Below are 21668 nucleotides of genomic sequence, written 5' to 3' on the forward strand. Positions count from 1 at the left end.
GGGGGGGGGGGGGAGGAAGGTGTTTTCTTAGCTGAAAATTACTAACTTGGATTAAAATGCCCAGTATGTTGAGTTAGCAGATGGAGAGCCTTCCTGGAATTTCCATTGGGTCTGTGTGAAGCAGCAAACCTGAGCTGCCTTGTCTTCATTGCTATTTTAACCTCCAGTAGCACGCCTGGGCCAACCACCCACGTTTAGAGACAACCTTTATTTGCAGTATAAACAATACCCATGTCACGATGGATAAAGGGCAGATCTGTGGGATTTCATATGGAAAAAGACAACTGCTTTTTCCAGCCACTGATTCCTAATAACCACCTGTCTTCTATTAGTGTCCTAAGCGAGGAGGTGGAATATGTCTGGGGGGGGTTAATGACTGACCAAAGAAAAGGAGCTGAAGGGAAGAAGGATCCTGGTTACCTGTTCTCTCTGCTCAGCAGGGAGGCCCCTGTGCACTAGAGAGAGAGAGGCTCCACTTTCATCTACATGAAGAGAAACCAGAAGTAAAGGTCTCTTTCAGGAGGGATAAGGGGTGTCCTAGAAAGCATTGAAGCAACAGACTGGGAAGGGAGAGGACGTCAGATCACAGAGGGGGTCAGTGCAATGACTTGCTTCTCAAACACAGAGCGAACAATCTTGTTGCTTAATCTAAACAAAAGTGATGAGTTGTAAGAGTGGTGAAAATGGCAAATAAAATCTAGAAAAGTGCATATAAAGAGGAATTGATGCTATTAAATCATTTAGGATGGATGTGTTTCAAATCTTGCTCACAGTTGAAGCTGTTTTACAGCTATAGCTGCACAGTTTTAACAAAATTGCAGAATCGCAACGTATCTGCCAGGGATTTATTTTAAGGATTGTAGGATAGTTTCACAAATTAACCTTAATAGACTCAACATGTTGTTGGGATCTGCACTCTTCAGTGATCTCCACTGCAGTTTTGTACACAAGAACCAACAATATGTGTTCATTTGTGTGCACATATGCAAACACATGAGACGGAAATGGTGCACACTCTCGTGCAGGATTATTCCCCAGCTCCACAGGCAGGCTCTCTACAGACTGCTCCTACAGGATGATACAATTCTTAACATTAGCATCATGGTATTCCTTTTCACTTCTCCCCAGAGATCTCTTATTTCCTCTGATCTGCCTCCTGTCTGTATTAGAAAGGAAAGACTACACTGCCCAGCACACTCCTGGTACTTGATCTCATTCCAAGCTTTGGGTGCTAATCCTGCCACCTCTTGTCTCTCCTCTTGGTGCATGTGGGTGTGTATGTACAGACATGCACATCTGCTAGTGGCATCCCTCCACTGGCTGTTTTCCCTGACCTGCTCTGTGTAAGGGAACAGGATTCTGGCTCATAGCTGGCTCCATAGCCCAGCTGCCAACATCATCTCTCACTCTTCTCCAGAAACTATATATTGCAATTCCACTTTAAACACATTTCTACATCAACAGTCAGTCCAGCAGTTCAAAGACCCTGGTTCCCAGGTGCTCCCATTCTCCTCACTGTGGAAGGACATTCTCTCCTGGAATTTGGCTACTGAAGTACTGGAAATGAGAAAAAAAAAAAAAAAAAAAAAAAACAAACCTAAACCTGGCTTTTTTCTTTGCCTGCTTCCAGCAGATAGCAACATTTAAAAAATAGGAACATTTAAAAAAATTCATCCCAAGCATAAATAATGAGCACTTCTGAAAATACTGGTTCTAAACTAGTAGAGATCAAACTTCTGAAATAGCCTCAATGGTTTTAGAAATGCTGTTAACTCTCCAGCTGTGGAGGGCAGAGCATGTGTTAGCACTCAGATGATGGCCTCAACAGTTCTCCTTGACTGCAGGGATAAGTCACACTGCAGAATGCTCTGGATGGTCCATGGGAAGGACAACATGCCCTTATGAACACAACAATTGTGACCATTTCTACTTCTTGAAAGATCTCTAATTCATCAGCAGTGTTTCAATGGAATAATGGCCACAAACCCTAGCAGCAATTAGAGAAATGTGTTTTGTTTTATTTATTTAATGCATAAGCACGAGCTTTTTAATGAACAGAAAGTGATGATGCACTGGCAGGATGATGGGGAAAAGGGAGGAAAGGGTATTGAAAGCTTTGAGCACTGATCTCCTCTCTGCTGCTTCTCTCAGACGTTTGCCCTCTCTGCCCGTGGTTCCACTGTGGAAGCCATATGGCTTCCAACACTCTTCTAAGTAGCCACTGAGAATTGTCTACAGTGGAATACTGCCAAAGCCCTTCCTGGTTTAATGACATGGGGAAGAGCACTGTGCTGTGCTCACCCAGCACAGACTCACTGCGTCCTTGGTTGTGATCCTGGAGCCAGCGAGCGATGCTGGGAATTGAACCATCAGTACCTCAAATACAGAAGTCGACATGTGCCAACCCCTGCTGCATTCAGCCTCTGTGCATGGCATATTAATGAGTCTTGAACTTGAGGTCCAACCTTCAAGCTTGCACAGAAGGAATTACCCAAAGACAACAAAAAAAAAGGCCTCTCTTCCTCCTATTTCCCTCTAAGCTTGCACCGTGTTTCGTCACTGAGTTTGTTCAACCCTTAAGCAGTAATCTTTTTTTTGGCCATAACATCACACCTCTTCATATATAACCACAACTTCCCTTGATTTAAAGATCTGAAAAAATAGCTTAAAAGATAGTCCAAACAAAGAGGATGTATAGTGGACAGATGACTTGGGGCTAACCCTCATACCCTATCCATAAATACCTGCTAAATGTTGGAGTTGGGATATGGAGCTAGATGAAGGTCTCTTCTGCCTGTTTTATGTCCCATGACACTGGGGAGCAGAAACATGTGGTAACAGTCTCAGTCTAAATGGGAAAGAGGAGGGTGCTCAACCCGGTGGCTGCATTCCCTCACGAGCACAAAGGAGCATTCCTAGGGATCCCATTAATGCCACGGGTGCCAGAAAGGGAGCCCAATACCTGCAGAGGTTGGTGATGCACTACAACTCCCAGCTTCATAGCCCAGCTTGGAACTGCTCAGTCTTATTTTATTTAAATTTCCTAATTTAGATGAAAGCCAGAGCCATCCACTAGTCAGCTAGAATGTCAGGTTCAGGGAAGTTTTGCAGCATTTCTTTTGGGCCGTGCAAATACCTGGTGTATAGTGAAGGCTGGGCTTCTTCTTTTCCCATAAACAATTTTTTTCCACAAGCACATTTGGCAGCAGATGCACGATACAGATGAAAAAAAAGCCCCTACAGAAGGATGCTCTCTTTCTTTGGAAAGGGTTGCACTTCTGGATGGAAATTTGACAAGCCATGAAAGCTGTGTCCTGCTGCAAATCTGTCCAAAAGTCAGGGAAAGGGACAGCTTGCAGAGGGTGAACAGAGCCAATGGAAAATGTAAATCTCCAGGACAGCATGTTTCTGTGGTGGTAAGAGGGAAGGACAACACACCAGTGACCCCAAAACCAGAGTCTGCAGCCTTCCTAGGCAAAGATAAAGGACCGAGCAAGCCTGTAAAAAAGTCACCCACTGAATTTTACTTCTGTCAAGAAACTAAATAAATGAACATATAGTGTTCATGAAATCTCACCTGTGAAACACTTTAGAAATTTAACTATTTAAAGCCTACAACAATCCCTGATTAAAACCTGAGGACAGCTCAGGAAGTTACAGAGGAAAAGTCACAAGTAGTACCCAGTCTCAAAGGCTATCCTGGACATGCATTAATTCAACAATTAATTTGTTATGTGTCTCAGGTCTGCAAATTCACATCTTCCTTTCCATAGGGAGTGTTCTGACTCCCCAGCTTGCTCAGTAGCAGCCCTGATGTTAGAGCAGATAAAATACGTGGTGGCAGCTGGTCACAGACAGTGACTCCAGCTCAGAGTTTCTGTGGCAACAAGCAACACTTTTTCAAATATCCCATCTCTTTCTCCAGTATATCACAAAACTCACTGCAAATTCTTACAAGGTAGCAAGAACAGACCTGAGTGCAATCCCACATATATGAACTATGATTTTTCCCCTACAGCTTTTACTTGACAGAAACCAACAAAAACCTCTCACTAATTTTCATGGGAACAAACATCACTTCACTATACAATTATATCAGCAATCCTGCAAAAAACAGCATATATAATCATTATTATCCTAAAGCAATACATGGCACAGCACAATGGACACACATTCCCTCAAGATCCAAATAACTTGATTTTATCAATGGTGAAGTTCTCAGAATTATGCTGGCAAGTACTGCTGTGATACCAAAACCAAAAAGCATCATCCTTCTATGAATAAGCTGCTCAGGTCCCAAAATAGTAACCAGAAATACATTCATTTTTAAGTATTTTAAAACACAGAAGAGATTTGCTTTTAACAAAGGCAAGAGCTGTTTGAGCGAGCTGTGACTGAGAAGGTCACAGGAGTCTCCTAAGTGGGAGTTGCTGATTGGACCTTCTTGGTCGTGCCTCTGTTTCAGCTTCTCTGGGTTGGGTACCAAACCAGGACCATCACATTTGTAGAGTCTTGCACTTTCAGAGAAAAACATGCAGTAAACCATCTTTACCATATTTAATAAAACAATAAACTTTGTGCTGACCTTTGGCAAGCGTTCGGGGTCACCAGGGTGCCGGGGGATAACCTTCTGTAACCTTTGGAAACCGTAGTCAATGGTGGGTTCGTTCAGAGCTGAAACAACAACAAACAACATTGTGATGTGACAAAGGCATCGCTGGACTGTGACAGCGGGCAAAGGCATTGAGAGACCAAGGCAGGATCACAGTCCCTTTTACCGAAACCAGCACAGTCTGTGAAATTTTGGTTCAAGCGCTATTCGAGGTCGTTTCTGGGGCTTTCCTTCAAACAGCAAACCAAACCTTACCACTTCAGCTCCTACAACAAGGTTGCTGGAAAAATTTGGGAATGTTGCATACATCTTCTAAATAGGAAGCAATTACTATCTCTGAAAGGCACAATGAAATTAATCTGATAAATACCCCATATGTAATGTTGGGTTTTCCTTCCTTATATATTATGAGGAAGGTCCTTTGTGATTGGAAGACCAAAGTAGTAAATATTCAGGAGTCTTTCTTGTTCCAAACTTGATTATAGATTTAATATGCTCCATGTGCAATGTTCACAAATAATTTTGTTGTGAAATACATGCATTTGTCTTGGCAGAAGCTTTATTTTTTACTCATCAACACTGACTTCAGCAGGCCAGGCTCCAATCAGCACTACACTGATATAAAAGACTTAATGAATTAAAAAGAAAAAAAAAACAAAACCAAACTATATTTTTTACTTCGTCTTTCTCTAGTCCTTGTCCAATAAAATGGAGGATAGAAATAGTGGAATTGGAACACTTTAATCTTCATGAAAATGCTGGTCTGCCTGCATTAATGGAAGCTCTGATTGTGTCAAGCCTTTAAGCACATGCTTATCTGTAAGCACATACTTAAACCCATTCGCTTTCAGCAAAGCAAATTTGAGCATATTATGTTTTTTATATGATTGCCTATAATTACAGGGGACTGCACTGAATGACCTTCTAGCTATATTTCCAGTCATATGATCACTTTAAAACTCAGATGTTAGTGAGACTTCAACATGTGCTTAAAATTTCCTAAGTGCTTTGGTGAACTGGAACAACAGTCAAGCATTCTTGAGCATCTTTAAACAACAGTGCATCTTGACTCTCCCATGCCAATAGAGATGGTGGAATTTTCCACAGCAATTTGTTTGCAATTTTTTGAGTTAAATGGGGAAAAAAAAAAAAAAAAAAAAAAAAAGGTAATTCCAGTGTGGATTTTTATATTTTCAGTCTTTTTTTTGGTGGGAAAAAATATATTTTTTTTTTTCATTTTTGAATCACTTTAAAGTTTTTCTTGTCTTAGCTTATTAACAACAAGCACAATTATTTCTTGCACAAGATCTGCTTGCTAATTTATGAATATATCTTACACTTTTATGAGGTTCTTATTATGAACTTTATTATTTGGTTAGAATGATGCTATTAGAGTATTTCAAAGAGATTTGGCATCAGACTATATCTCCCAGCCTCACTTGTGTAAGGACTCTCGTGTGGTTCAATGATGCTTATCCCACAGCAAGTCACACAGCTCCATCACATTGATCAACATGGCACAGCCTGTCCATAGTTCCACATTTTAAGTGAACAGAACATTTTTTTTGTACTCCTAAAATTAAAGATCTTCATGTTATCGTGAAACTAATATTTAATCCCTGGTCCAGCAAAACCTCAGCATTCCTCAAATATCAGAAAGGAATCTTCCGATCATATCCTAAAATTCCTTTTACAATATTATGGTAACACCAGAAGAGAAATCCTTCAGGATTTTACTTTCTGCACTTTTTTATTACCCCAGAGGTCATGGCATCCCTTTACTCTTCCTGTTTGGCTGGAGTTTTTCCATGCATTTCCTTTCATCAGGAATATTTGAATCTGATCTTTTAATTATATTCATGTCTTATATGGAAGGGGTAAGAATAAGGGTTTTCCCCCACTTGTGCCCTTTCTAATTTTGGGATGGTTGTGCCCTTTCTAGTTTTGGGTTGGTTTCAAGTCTCCTTTCACACCTTGACCTCTCTATTGCATAGTTTTGCAGAAAATATCAGTTTATAGTTCCTTGGTTTGCAAGCCCCTGGTTTCATTACCTTCGAGTTACTTACAAGGCTTCTTATTGTGGACATGCTTAGTTTAAACCATCTTCAAGTTTTACAATAAATTAACTTACTGCTATTTATATTTATTATCAAAATATCTGTTCACTGATAAGATTAAAAAAAAACTTCTACAGTTCAAATTTACATTTCTTCTGCAAATATGTTCAAAGATTTTAGCGTTGTTCTGCCAAATGTGTTTCTCCTCTAATTCAGTCTAGTTTATGGCCATTTTCCCTTTAGATCCTTTGGGAAAGTAGTTACTAAATTCTGCAGTATTATAAATGGAGGCCAGTTCTGAAATCCCCCCAGAGTTAGCAGTCATTTTCTCATATCTTCCCACACATCCAACACATTTGAAATCCACAGAGTATTTCCTCTGAGTATTTTCTGAACTAAATGACCAAAAAAAATGTTAATTTTACAGTCCAATCTCACAAGGCATCAGACATCCTGTGAGAGATACTGAAAACTTTTTGCTTCAAATAGCTTCAGCTTTAGCTGAGTGGTGGGGAGAGGCTGCACACAGCAATCTGTAGGATTGGGTCCTAAACTGTAGTTGTTAAATATCACCCATTAGTCCATAACTGTTCAACCCTTTCAGTATTAGATAAAATAGAAAAAAAACCCCAATGAAATCTTCAGTTGCCTGAGCATGCAACCACAGACTGGATAATATCAGTCCTCCATTCCTTGTTCATTTACAGTCCAAGTCAAAAGTAATTACTCATCTCTCAAAAGAAAGAGATCTGTTTACATACTTAACCCCACCTTCAGCGCTAAAGCCACATGAGTTTTGTGTCAGCAGCTGGCAAAACTCCAAAGAAAAGGGGATATTCTGATCTCCAAGCATTGCAGAAGAGCCAGAGCTCAGTGGTAGCTGATGTCCAGGGTCAGACATCACCTTCCTCCAGGGCTTTCCTCTGCCCCAGTCTCTACTGCCACTGGTCTCTGCTGTTGAAGTCCATCCACAACAACACATTTCCCAGGGCTCTAATTCAAATAATGGGTTTTTTCCCCGTGATTAGAAAAAAAGAATCAATAAGAAATACAAACCCTCTGTTTGTGTTCTTGACATCCATACATTAAAAACAAGCTAACACATATGGTACTTAAAATGCATTCCCATTACCCTTTATTTTAAAAGTACTATTGAAAGTACTACTAACTTTAAAGAACTATGCTAAATTCAAATAGGTCCCAAGGCTAATGGAAGCAATTTGTATACCAACCCAAACTGACTGGCCCACTTTTCAAAATACAGGTATGATAATCTTGTGGTTTTAAAAGGACATTTAAATTGAAAGACTGTGAATTTAGTACATAATTATACCAATAGAACCCTTTAACTTGTCAACTTGTAAATCTAAAAGGCTATCAATCATTTCTAAAGAGGAAATAAACCTTAAAATTCTTTGATTGACAGTGCTTACTTTTTATGTGGAAAAAAAAAAAAAAGGAGTAAAGTGGCCAGAAATCCATTTACAAAAGTACATTGTTTTACATAGGTGAGTAAAAAGCCAATAATTACACCTCCAAAAGACATATAAATCAAGGTAAGTACTTTTCCCTCACTTACATATTTTAAGTTGCAGTAAACTTCAGGTAACTTTTTATTAAAATACTTTTCCAAATGCAAAGCTTATTGAAGCCATTAATAGAGTAGCATTTTCATTTAAGCTAATATAATCATTTTTGCAAATACAAGATTTAAGCCATTTTTCTCCTTCCAAACAATAAACTTTCAGCCTGTCTCTTGTGTGAATTAACTAAAATTACACCCAGGTGTACAAAATCTGTCTATCTATCCTAGTGTATGAGTTAAGGCACAATATTTATTATTCTTACCATTTTATGAATTACTCCTTAAACCCTTGAGGAAGAACTTTCTTTCAAATTAGACTCTAACAGAATAAGCCATGAAGCTCTTTATTCAGCAAGTCTAAAGCCATAACTCATAAAATCTAAGGCTTTTAATCAAGAAAATGCACAATGTCAAAGGAAATAAGGATGTGTACATTATATTCATCTTTTCAAAGTCCAACTTATTTTTCAACAAAAACGCTGCTTATGTCTGTGAGAAAAAATGTTTCCATCATAACTACAATTTCAAATTCTTCACAAATAATTTTAATAACCACATGTAGATAATCCTCTATCTTAAAAAGTCTTTTTTTTTTTTTTAGCTAGTCAGTGGAGGGCTTTTTTTAATATTTCACATAATGAATTCCTACTGTGTCAATAAAGCTTTGGTTCTTAATTGAATGACTGTCTGATGTATCTGAGAGAGGAATTTGTTTCTCTGGCCATGCTGCCAACTTACAGCAGAATGATCGACACTTAATATCAGCAATTAAAAGGACCTGTTCAAATATCATATGGAATTCGTTGCTTGGGGTAGTGTAGGAGAACTCTTCACCAAGGAAAACTCATTCAGCAAATGCAGAGAGTAATTGAATTAGACACATTTTAACACTATTATTCAAAGAAAAATAAACACACGCTACATAGAAGCATTATGGAAATATTCAGAATGTAAAACATATCCAGTTAATTTGTTTCCCATGCATTCATGGTTTCATTTATTCCTTTTATTTTTCAGTCCTTGTTTCTTTTTCATTCTGTTTGACCCAAAACCAAAGAGAAAGCAGCACTTAGACCTATGAACTTCCCTTATGCTTTTCTAGTGGAAAAGGCTGCAAGGAGAGGGAAGGGACTCTAAGGGCTCAAATAACCAAAACCAAAAAAAGGTTGAAGGCTGCAAACAAATTTGCCTCAGGTCCACAGGTCTGACCGTCCCTATCTCAGAGGAGAAATCTGGTCTTGATTGTTTTAAGTGAAACACTCAGGGAAAGGCTATACATGGAATTAAATGTCCCACAGAGATTGCTCCTGTGGTGCACCAGAGTCACTGGTGTGCTTGGAGGGCAGAGACATAGTGGGGGAGAGTTTAAAGAAGGTGAGAATGTCCTGCAGCAGCTCAGAGCTATAATGGCCTCAGATTATGCTCAGGAGGTTGTGACTGCAACAATGGAATGGAAGAAAATTTTTACGACTCTACCTTTGTCTCTTCACAAATCCATTTTTTTGGTAAATTTGGTACCACAACAAAATGAGACAGCTAGTGACAAGTCCTGAACTACAATGTCAAAGAGGTGGGCCTTTTTTCCTGTCCAATGTGAGAAACTTCATCAGAATATAAATAGAAGTTGACTCTGTGGCCAAGACACACAAAGTTTTGAGTCTCAACACCTCATAGCCACAAAAGAATATGGAGAAAAAACATCTTCTGAGGTATTTTACAGCTAAAGACTTCCTTGCTCTTGGCCATTTGGCTTCTCCCTCCATCGACTCAGACACCCAGCTCTCCTCCTTTTCAGTCTCTCTTTCTGGCTGTGTTTCCACACTGCTGATAAATAGCAGAATGGGGTTCAAGCAACTCCAGCTGAGATTAGCCACAAGTTGTGGTTTTCAACTCCTCACTGTTACCAAGCACTGACTCTCTGAAGGGATGGAAGCAGGAGCTCCTGCATCTTGCTGAGGCAAGATGTTGCCACAGAGCTGATCTGGGGTGTTTGCTTTCACTAACAAATGTGGCTTCTGCCTCCAAACTCTGGGTGATTTATTCTACAAGCCCCTGACTCTTACAAAATAAAACCTTGACTCGGAAGATGAGTAAAGGACAGGAGAGACCACAGTAATGTCAAACTCCAGGTGCTAAAATGCCTTGCAAACACCCTGCAGTACAGCAATAATAATGAATGATGTTAAAAAGCACCATCTTGACATGTCAGGCTGTAAGCAAACCCTACCCAACAACTTTCATGCATAGTGGCCTCTTTATCCCTGTTCTACAAAGACACCAAAAAAATACCCCACTTCAAAACCCCATCATCAAATGAAAAAAAAAAGTCTTTTTTGCAAATCTCTCAAAGGAAAAAGACTTTTCCTTTGCTAATGAAAGCTCTTTAAATGAAAACATGCAAGTATTTGAGCTATTTGTTGTCATTGTTGTTGTTGTTGTGAATTTGGCTTGCTTTTTCCCAAGTTTTCTTTCCACTGACTTTCCCTGGAGTGTTCATTCCCACAAGCGATGGAAAACGGAAGTGGAGGGGACAGTGAGAGCCTGAACAGAAAGGTCTGAGCTGGAAAGGCCCTTCCAGGGCTAACCCAGCCTTTCCTTGCTTTTCTGGTCTCAGCAATCCCTCACTTAAAAATGCTCTTGTGCATCGAATTTCCATTTTTAAAATCAAACTCTGACATTGTGTAATTTTTTTTTTAATTTGACATAGGGATATCCGAAATGTAATTCCTACATTTTATTGCCACTCAGTGCCCCAACGGACCCCACGTGCATGTGTCAGGGAATAAGAAAAATGCGGAGCTGAGTCAAATGATAAATCTAACACATAGATCTGCTGAGTTTCCCTAGTGACTGCTCTTTACTTGAACTAAAGATGCAGTAGGCCAGTGTTTGAGGCAGCTCCACTGTGTTCATCAGTGTTATTACAAACATGATAGACAGCGCGATATTTTCTTCCTGAAAACAATTTTTCTCCAGCAACTAAGAACCACGGGATTTATTCCTTTCCCACCCAGCCCGCTCTCTGCCACCAGTGGAGGTGCTGAAGATGCAAGGAAAACATGTCTTGAGCCCCAATTTTTTTATGAAAGCTATCGAGTGAAATTACTAGATCTTCCTAGCAAGAATCATATATTGGTTTCTCAAAACACATTAACTCAGAATGCTCACTCTTAGCAACCTGCAATCTGGCTTGGGAAAAAAAAAAAAAAAGACAATTTGTGAGCTTCAGAGTTTCTTCTTCCTCTGACTGCGCTGACCTCTTGTCTAATGGGGAAGATTTGGCCTTAAGGGAGTCTGAAACAGAGTCCAGTTTCAGGCACTGGAATTTAAACACACCAATTTCACAACAGGCTGGTAGAATTCACTGGGGATATGTATACAGAGGGACAGAAGGAAATTAATGCATGTTGGTTACTTCATCTAGTTGTCTAGGTTAATTGATGCATCTTTGGCTGTTATTATAAATGGGAAAGAAGAGCATTTACATGTGAATGTTTTCCAGTTTTTCAGACACATTCTGGTACTGCACATGAACATGCAGCAAAAGATTTACTGAAAATGGTTGGCTCTCAATGGCTTGCCCCTTCATTCAGATAAATAAATACATGTGCACACATACACAAAAATGTATCCAAGCCAAGATTTAAAATAATGGGTGCATAAGGTTAGCTATAAGATCTATATTTAGACCTACTTTAAAACATTTTTAAAAAAAAGACACTGCATTTATTTTTAAACTGTTGGCTCAGAAACAGATGCAGAGATGTACCATAGAGAATGTGGGAGATGCTAAACTGTCACCTTGTGTAACCTTTTCTTTCATTCTGTACTATGCATATTTTCAAGATCTTTCCTTTGTATGGACTCTTCAAATTCTACAATGTAGGTGCAGACACCTTTAAAACTGTCATAGGGATAATTTTGTATTATATACAGGAAGTTGTTTCTTTTTGTCAGCCTTCACAAACTCCTTTGGGGTAGACAGCATTGAAAACTACTGTTGAAACATGTTTTCATGCAGAAATATTTCCTTTTGAGTAATGCCTCTCTCGCTTTTAACCTTGCTATTTCTCATCTTCTCTTCAGATTATTTAAAAAATAATTATTACCAAGGGATGCATAAATGAAAAACTCGGTGTCCTGCCTAAATGCCAAAGGCATTCCTATCAGAAAGCATCTTAGTCTAAATTTGGCTGTTTCTCAGAATTGTAGACTTCTGACGTGCAAGTGCACTATGGTCAAAGCAAAAAGAATCTTCAAGAGAGAAAACTGGAAAAACACCAGCTATCACATCCAAAATCTCTGAGAACAAGATTCACAGAGAAACACAAGTAGAGCTGAATCATAAAACCGAGATGAACTATGCCTCGCTGTAATGAACATTATAGGTGTGGTGCTCTTGGAAGGGACTGACCTGCTGCGAGGTTTAATTTAGGTCTTTAATCCCTCTCCGTAACTAAGCTTAAATCCCTTGAGAAAACAATAGTTTCCAAACATCTTTATTTCTAAACATTAACTTTGATTTGTCTACATGGAATTGTGATGAGGCTTCTCACTCGAAAGCAAAGGACCATTTTGGACATACCCTCAATGATACAGTACATTGTTTAAAATTAAAACAGTTGGGTTTATTGTTTGCCAGTTTGTAACATTTAAATAGAAATGTATAATTTGAGAGCTCTCAGAAGTGTCTGATTTTAACAGCAGATATATCACCTGCTTCTATAATTGTTCAGGGTTGGGGGTTTTTTTTGCAAAAATTTTGACAATAACTGTTATCAAGGGTAAAAAAAAAATCATACCAGCCTGTCTGATAAACATGTTTCCCTGCCCTCACACCCCAGTGAGCACTGTGACACTATACTTTTATCATCTAGTGTGTGCTCAGAATGAGCTTAGAACAGCAATTGCCAGGAATAGGCAGGCGATAAACTGCATTGATTTAACACATCTTGTTTTCAATCATGCTCGGATTTTCTGAGCACGCATTTTTCCTGTACTTCAGCTTGTAGCTTTTATCTGACGAGCTGATCCCTTTTCACTGGAAAATGAAAAGGTCGCACAATAAGACACGGTTTACTGGAACTTGAGCACGCACCAGGGAAAGTATTTTAGATAAATACTGTCAGACATAGTGGAGCTGAATTTCAACAACACAATTGCTAAACAACAGTACTTATTACTCTCTAGAACAAGCCTACAAGCAACTTATGGCTCACAGCAGGGGAGATGTGAGAGTTAGGCTCAATAGTTAAAGAAATCTTATTCAAGCCTGTTTAAAGATGCAGTGTTGCTTTTGCCTTACATGCACCAACTAGCTATACCTCAGGACCAAGCTAAATGCCCCCTCAGATGCTTTCACAGGCAACTTTAATAAAGGAAAAGCACATCAATGACTTTTCTTATTCTTTTGTCTTTTTTTGGCAGAAAGGTGATTGACTACATGCTTGATTTAATTTAATCAAATGGAGTACAGGGTGGGGGTAAAATAAAATTATCCAAATGTGAAAGTAATTTAACTGAAACTAATTCATTAACCAAGGTGAGCTGCTGAGGAGGTCAGTAAACAAGCGAGGAGTAATATGGCATGAACCATCTACCAATGGCCAAGGTACAGTAGCCTCATAAGAATAATTCATTTCCCTCCTCCCTCTGAGGTGGCTGCAATGATCCTGACCGATACAGCACTGGAAGCAAAATATCCTCAATTATCCCTACAAGAAGGGGCGAAGAAAATTTACAAGATACCCTCTACTGCACTGATTATACCCAAGAAATGATCTCACCAAGAGGCAACCTGACTTAATTTTCCTCCTTAGCCTAAGTGGACCAACACCCTTCTCCCCCAGAACTCATTAACAGGTACTTCTGCACCACTGTCAAAAAGTGTGTAATCCCTCTTACACAACCAAAATACTGCAAACAGGTGAAAACAGTCCTTTATGCCTTTTCTCTTCTCCAGGGTGTACCTGGTGACCAGTGACAGGACCCAAGGGAATGGCCTGAAGTTGTGTCAGGGGGGGGTTAGGTTGGATATTAAGAAAAGGTTCTTCACCCAGAATGAGGTTGGGCACTGGAACAAGGAAGTGGTTACAGCCCCAAGCCTGACAGAGTTCAAGAAGTGTTTGGACACTTCTCTCGGGCACGTGGATGGTCTTGTGCAGGGCCAGGAGTTGGACTCAATGACCTTGTGGGTCCCTTCCAACTCAGCATATTCTGTGATTCTGTGATCATTCATCACTTTTCCTTACAGTTATATATTGCCTCTCGACCTCTGCAAGATGGGGGTAGGAAATTCCAGCCTGTGATCCAATCTGCACTCTTGGAGAAAGCAGCCGTGCTCTCCAGGCAGCCAACAACCGAGACACAGCTGCTGGCTCAGTTTAGCTGTTACAGGTGATGAGACACCTATTCTTTAGCAAAGTTACAGTACAGGGAGAAGTCCCAAAATCAGAGCATCATCCCCACAAACCTCCTTTCCATTTATCAGCAATGTCAGTAAAAAACAAGTGCCAAATATTTAGGTTTTCTCTGCTCCTCCTGAATGTGCTTATTAGTCATTTGGGCCCAGCATAAACTCATCTTAAATTCACTTTGTACAAGATCCTGGATCAGTTTAAAGCAGAATCATTCTGGTAATTTTTCTGAAACTATACTGATACTTACTGGAGCTTAGTTAGTCTATTGCATATACACATCAGATAGCCAAGTCTCCAACTCTAGTCAGATTCATCCATCTTTTTTGGATATTATGCTCACACTGTAAGTCTTATAGAAAGAATATGGTAAACATTATTTAAATTACATTTTGAATTATAATTTTAAATAGGCAAGTCACAAGCAATGGAATAGACCTCAAGAAAAAATATAAAGCAAAATCCAAGTTTGCATGCAATGCCACTTTACATTCAGCTTCATGAGCCTGACTGTGAGAGAACTCACACAAGCATTGGTTTCTTCCTCTCACCTGGCAAGTTTTTTTTTTTGCTAGACGAGTAAGTTGAAAATCTGTGCTGCATTTTAGGGTTATCTCATGCAACACAGGCAGAATTCTGATATGTCTTCTCCATTAAGTGCTCATAATCCCAGAAATGAAAGTAACTCATTTCTTCCCAGGGTGCCTGTTAACTGAGAAACTCATCTTAATTGAATGCACAGATCAGTTAACCATCTTCAGATTCGCAAGCCATTAGTGGCCCATTTGCACAGCAGCTCTGCTGGCAGGTCTCATCCCAGCCCTGCGCTCAGGGGGGATCGGAGGTTCAGCGAAGGAGGGGAGGTGCTGGAGGGGATGAGCAAAGCACCGTCAAGGGCTTATGCTCATGACAAAATGAGTGCTCTGGGGCCGAACAGGCTTTTGCTAAATTATCGGCGGTAGATCACCTTGCCGGTCAATTACAGAGGAATCAACAAATACTGCAGCTCTGCCCCCAAATACGAGTTAAATAGCCTCGGAACACGCCTACAGAGAGATCACTAATCTGGAATCTGGAGCCTCATAGGCATAAGAGAAGAGGAAGTAAAAATAATTATATCACTCCCTTTGCATCCTGCCTCTCTTCCACGCTCACAGTTTACCATCTAGAAAATACTTGGTAAACCAGTGAAGATGAGTATGGAAATTAAAATATCTCAAGTGCAACCGTTTGCCTATAAAGCTGATGCTTCAAAAATAAGATGTAAAAGGCAAGGAAAAGAGGATCCAGACTGAAACTCAGAGTCCTGTTATGAAACATGACGTTTCATTCACAATGGGAGTGAACTGACCTTTGGTTCTTCAGCGGTCACTGCTGAGTCTGGGATGCTCAACAAACCACCTCAGCTGGTTGGTGGCACCCCAAAGCAGTAAGCACATCCCTGTGCTCATAAGCACTTGTTCATCAACTAATACTGTTCTGAGGTAGCTGAAACTTTTCTGCACTCCAGTAAGGCTCACCAAAATTAACCATTTTCCTTTTAATAGGATTCTAAAAAGTATTGTGTTTTCCTAAATTGGAAATATTACAATTTCTCTAATTCAACAGAGAGGTAGAATAAACAGATTACAGACTGCAATCTGAAAATTATTAGAGAATAGAGTGAAAAATATAAAGTTACAATGGATGACCTGATGCTATCACACAGGTTTATAATCATGAATTATGATTATAAATATATATATATGTGCTTGTTTATTTCCAAATTTTTTAGGTATCATTGGTAGCCTAAAGGAAAATTCAGATCCCAGTTCTGAAGTTATCAATAAAATACCTTCCAAGTAGCACAGTATTGCTGTTTTCTCATGTATAAAACAAGTACCTGCCTTCCATGCAATTCAAAACAAAAGCAAATCCCAGTGTAATGGATTACATTATTCTGCATGATTTTTTTTTTCTGGTATATTTCATAAGAATTGTTGTCATAAAAAATTGACACCAAAATATATGTGTATTGTACTAATATGCCTCAAAGTTCAATACCGATACAAACAGTATCATCAGGTGATAAAAACAAAGATGCTGCAAGTGTGACATGAAAAAAAAAAAAAAGACTATCAAATGTTAAAATCTAATTTAGCAATTTGCAAATTGCCACTCTAAAAGGAGGAATTTAGCATTAATCTTGCTGGAAGTGGCATATTTATCAGTAACTGATTTGTAGCTTTCCAGGCAGTAAGCAATAGATATAAATACACTTCTGGGTCCATCAGCACTATGCAAGAATGCGCTTAAACAGACAAACTCACTAAGGCCCTGAGTGAGCAAAGTATTAAGCACCTGCCTGCCAGAGTTAATTAGTCTGCGCAGAGCAAAGCACCGATGCTTCTGCTCCTGCTCCAAACCAGCTCCATCACAACTGCCCTGGGGCATCCCTGCTCCCTGCTCTCCTGTGTGGTGTATCAGAAACTCCAGGGAAGCTCTTCCTTCCTCCCCCATGATCCCACTGCATGCCAAGCTGCGCAATCTTTCTGTCCAACCACTTGCTGTAAGGACACCTCTGTTCACCAAAGAGGACACAGGGACAGGGCTGGGGAGGAGCAGCCTCCTGTTCCATCTCTTGGCCTTGCACACTTCAAAGAGGAGCTACTTGTCTTGCAAAGCAGACACAAAGGCTTTTGGAAACGGGCTCTGTGCATGGGAGAATTTGCAGAATTGTCCAGTGTTTTGGGCTTCTGAGAAAATCCCTTTGGTTTTGCACCGAAAGGCCTGTGCTGATGCCTGGCAGCTGGACCACACCTTAGATGGACTCCCAAGAGAGAAGATTCCCACTAGTGGAGTTCACTCACTGTGTTGTCATTGACTTTTAAATCCTCTTCCCTGTCCGAGTGGATGATCCACATTCAGTGGCAAAGGTAGTTATTAAAAATAAATTTAAGTTGTAGCTGAGCTGTGAGTCAATGGTAACCTCCCATTCCAAAGCACATACAGTTTTCTAACTTCAAAAGGCATTAATGAGTAAAAATTAGTTATCTGCCCAACACTGCGCTATTGCCTCCAAGTAGAATTTATGCTACTTGAAGTTTTTAAATGTATATGTATTCCTAATTTATTTCCAGTTATGATGAAATCTTTTGGAGACATGGAAGATGCCCCCCAAAAATGACATTATTAACTTTCCACTTAAATAACAGGATGAACAGAGGGAAGAGCAGCATTTTCCAACCTGTGGTCACAGAACTCCAGGACCCCAGAAGTCCTGCAAATGCACCTTGGTGGTCCATGTAAGGGAACTAAGAGAGACGCAAGTCAGTTGCCAGCAGGCTCAAAGGCACTGCACAATTCACTGTTCAAAGGTCTGCATTTGTTCTGGAAAATATTTAGGTGTCCACAACCCTGAAAACTGTTGAGAAGAGACTGCAATAGGTTTGTTGGCACAAGCTCTCCTCCCTCTGGAAGATTTGCTACATACATTGAGGCACCCCCTTGGAAGATTGTGGATATTTTCTGCTGAATGGGGCCCTTGGAGAGGAAATATTTGATTTACTGCAGAGTTCTCATTTCCCTGAATTGCAAATAAAGTGTAATTTGATTAAATGTAAATGAATCCTACAATACTTTTGGTGGCTTGTCTGAAACAATTGATTGTAATGGGCATCCATCATTTGGCTTGATTTTAATTCAGAGACAAAAAAGGCAAAATGAGAAAACTAAAGCAAGTGCCACTAACATTCTAGAGCTGGAGCAGTCGAGATTCCTGGCGTTGGACTGTCATTCCCATTGTTCTCAGAGAGCAAGCAATGCAGTGGAGGGGAAACACAAAAGCAAAAGAAAAAGAAGAACGTGAAACATATACACAGAAATAGTTCTAGAGGAAAATTAAGCTTTTTCACAATGAATTCTGTTAAATCAGCTTAAGGAGAACAATTTGTTAAATTTATTTTAACATCAATATTCTAAAACGTATGAGTAAGAAAGATGAATATTATTCCGTGTTTCTCAGTTAGAAGAAAAGGTTTGTTTTTATAGATCACCCAAGTCTTTTTTCACCAAGATAATTTCCACATGCACAACACTAGTTTAGCAGTTCCTGTGGTCTGAAATAATAAGAGAAGTGAAATTTCTGATAAAAACAAGCTTGATAAACTTTTGGTGTCACTTTCTTCAAACGTGGAACTACCCCAACCACAGAGATAATAATAGATGACCAGATTGTAACTGCTTTATTGCTTCTTTTTCCTCATAAATTTTAATTTTGGAAAGTTAAGTGAAAAATGTGGTTTCAATTTCCTACAAATTGCACACAATTTGGTTTTAACAAAAAAATAGAAAGAGATGGTACGTTCTTCGGAGTGAATTAAGGAGAAGAGTTTGTTTCTTTGTCTTTCAGCATCATCAGAATAACAAAGTACAAAATGCAAAAAAGATGACTGCAGAGAAAAAAAGCCAACTGCACAATGTGCTAAGAAAAGTACCAAGTAATTCTTTATCTAAATAAGCTCTGAGCAATTTAACAAGATAATACCATTTCTCTAGCCTTTCCCCCCTCTGTTTTACCAGATTAGAGCTTAAAAGAACTCAAGCTGCATACACGTGTTACAGGAAATCTTCTAATAAGAAAACACTGTGTACCTAACATCTTGCTTTCTCAGAAGGCACCAGCAATTGTCAAAGTGCCTGTTCAGACCACATTAGAAAGATTTAGATAAATACTTACATGGAACTAACAAAACAAGAGTAGAAATGAAAGCCAAGAGAAGAGAGAGATAATATTTCTTTTGCCCAAGAGATGTGTGGGACTCAAATCAGTGGTACCCATACCTACAATTACAATACACTTATTAGGACCTTAAATCATATTAAAGGTTTTCCAGGAGATGGAAGATGCCCTGGAGGAGGCAAGAGCAGCATCAAGCAAATGTGAAGAGGGGATCCTGCCAGTGCTGCCAGCAGAGAAGTGAGTGGGCTTAACTCAGGATGTACACGGAGATGACCCAAGTCCAACCAAACCTATTGGTCAGCACAGCTGAAATGGAACTATGGAGATCAAAATACAAGATGGAAAGTCCACTAAATGTTTGTAGTCAAGCAGTCAAGACTTACTGTAAGGACTGTAGGTACTGTGAATCTTAGAATAATCCCATGAAAAAGTGCAATGGCTGACAGATTCCTAATTTAATGTAGCACTTAAGTAATGTAAAGAGTTTCCTTGAATTCCACCAGGTTGTTTGATTGCTTCTAAGTAAGGATGTTCTTGAAAATTAAAGGATACCAATTGCTTGACACAATTTTTAATGAAAAATATAGTGAAAATTGGGTAGTAACATCTGTAAAAATTGAGCCTTTATCAGTTTTCTTAAAAATGTTTTAAAACACGCAGAGTTTCTGGAAAAAAAAGTAGTAAACAATGTAATGAATTTTAGTGCAAAAGAAATTTTCATTATGAAACCGTATGCTAAAAAATCAATTTCCCTGGGAAAAAAATGCTGGCACTGTCAGAAGTGCTGGAGGGGATAAGGGGGGGAACAACTTCCATAAAAATTCAAATTACCAAATTTGTGAAATCTAAAGGGACAAAAGCTATTAGGAAATTACGGCACAAATTTGAGAAAATATCTGTGATGAATTTCATGCAGCTTTAGACTTTATTACACAAATCCCTAAGAAATTTTTGTCCATAAAAAAACTTGCATTGGCCAACAACTGTAAGTCTCAAACTGTTTTCTAAAAAAAACGTGTGTGTGAACAGATGAAACTGCTTAACTGCTCTGTTGACACCCCATGCAATAGTTGTTTCCTGGGTCAGCCATAACCCACGTTTTTTGTCTGTCTGATGACTGTAATCACCAAAGGCCGAAAAACCCCACAGGCATTGCCAGCGCCATAAAAAGATGCCACACCCCAAACACCTCGACAAGAAAATTATTTCAGCGAATGGAAAAGCATGGTCCTACTTCTTTCCAGAGGCAACAGTATGCAACTGTCCCTTCCTGACTGTAGATGCAAAGAGTGCAGGAGAAGAGGGTTTTCTTCACCCCACGTGTCCCTGCAGAGTCAGAACACACACCTCAGTCATTTATCATCGTGCCAGCTCAGCCTGCCAGCTTGACAAGGATTTTTCCCCCGGGGTTTCTAAACTAGAAATGTTATTTAGGTTACAAAAACAATTGCACGTTTTCTGCTTCCCGAGCCAGCGTAGATCTGTGAGCATGCAAATGAAACGGGTCTTAGACCTGCCAGGGCTGCGGCCACAGCACAACCTTCAGCCCTCCCTGCCCAGGGAAAGCAGACCTGGATGGAGGGAGAACTTGTGCCTGGGAAAGCACCACACGGTGAGACACAATGGCCATCACAACCTCTGCTCTTTTCAGTATCGATGGTTCAAGTCTTACTGCAGGGCCTTGCAGTTTACAGAAAGCAATTTTCCTTGCCCTCTGCGTCAGCCATAGATTATTTTCTTCCTTTCATTTTTCCTCCCTTCCCCCCATTCCTTGAGCAGAAGTGTCTGCTTCACTCTCCTTCCCTTGCTGTGTGGATTAAAGGGGGGAAAAAGGACAAACCTTACAAGCCCAACAACGCTGAGGATCCAGTGCAAATCCTGCAGATCAATGTTAGCTGAAATTTGCAGGAGGCCTGATCTGTTCAGAACTTGCTCATCTGGTCTGGCTCATATTTCTAGATAATGATCATGGGGGATGCAGTAAGTTTACAGCACATAGAGAGCAGCTTCCTCACACAGGAGGATGCATGTCTGCCGTCATAAGTCCTGAAACCTTGCCCTCTCGCAGGAGTTCACTATTTTTTTACCTCACACAATTTCTTACTTCTTAATTAATTTTTTTTACATAGGTAAATCTTAGCTGTGCTCATTATAAAACTCTTGCTGCTAAATTATTTATGCCAAACAATCAAGTGTGGTACCTTTGCAGATGTCAGCAGATAAACAGAAATGCAATGTTGCATGATGGAGTTTAATGCTGTGGAAATGTCGGGGCGCT

General features: G+C 39.6%; 1 protein-coding gene across 8 annotated transcripts in view; it reads right to left on the reverse strand.

Moving 5' to 3' along the window:
* EBF1 (EBF transcription factor 1) overlaps window positions 1-21668 on the reverse strand; it is a 273631-nt gene that overhangs the window by 27453 nt on the left and 224510 nt on the right. For all 8 annotated transcript variants that reach the window (XM_027896387.1, XM_027896386.1, XM_027896385.1 and 5 more), the window contains exon 11: window positions 4586-4674. In XM_027896387.1, the coding sequence (XP_027752188.1) occupies window positions 4586-4674 (89 nt within the window). The remainder of the gene's footprint in view (window positions 1-4585; window positions 4675-21668) is intronic.

Source organism: Empidonax traillii, unplaced genomic scaffold, assembly GCF_003031625.1.
Source record: "Empidonax traillii isolate 1590-97213 ecotype Southwest subspecies unplaced genomic scaffold, ASM303162v1 scaffold495:size1017845, whole genome shotgun sequence".
Taxonomy (NCBI): Eukaryota; Metazoa; Chordata; class Aves; order Passeriformes; family Tyrannidae; genus Empidonax; species Empidonax traillii.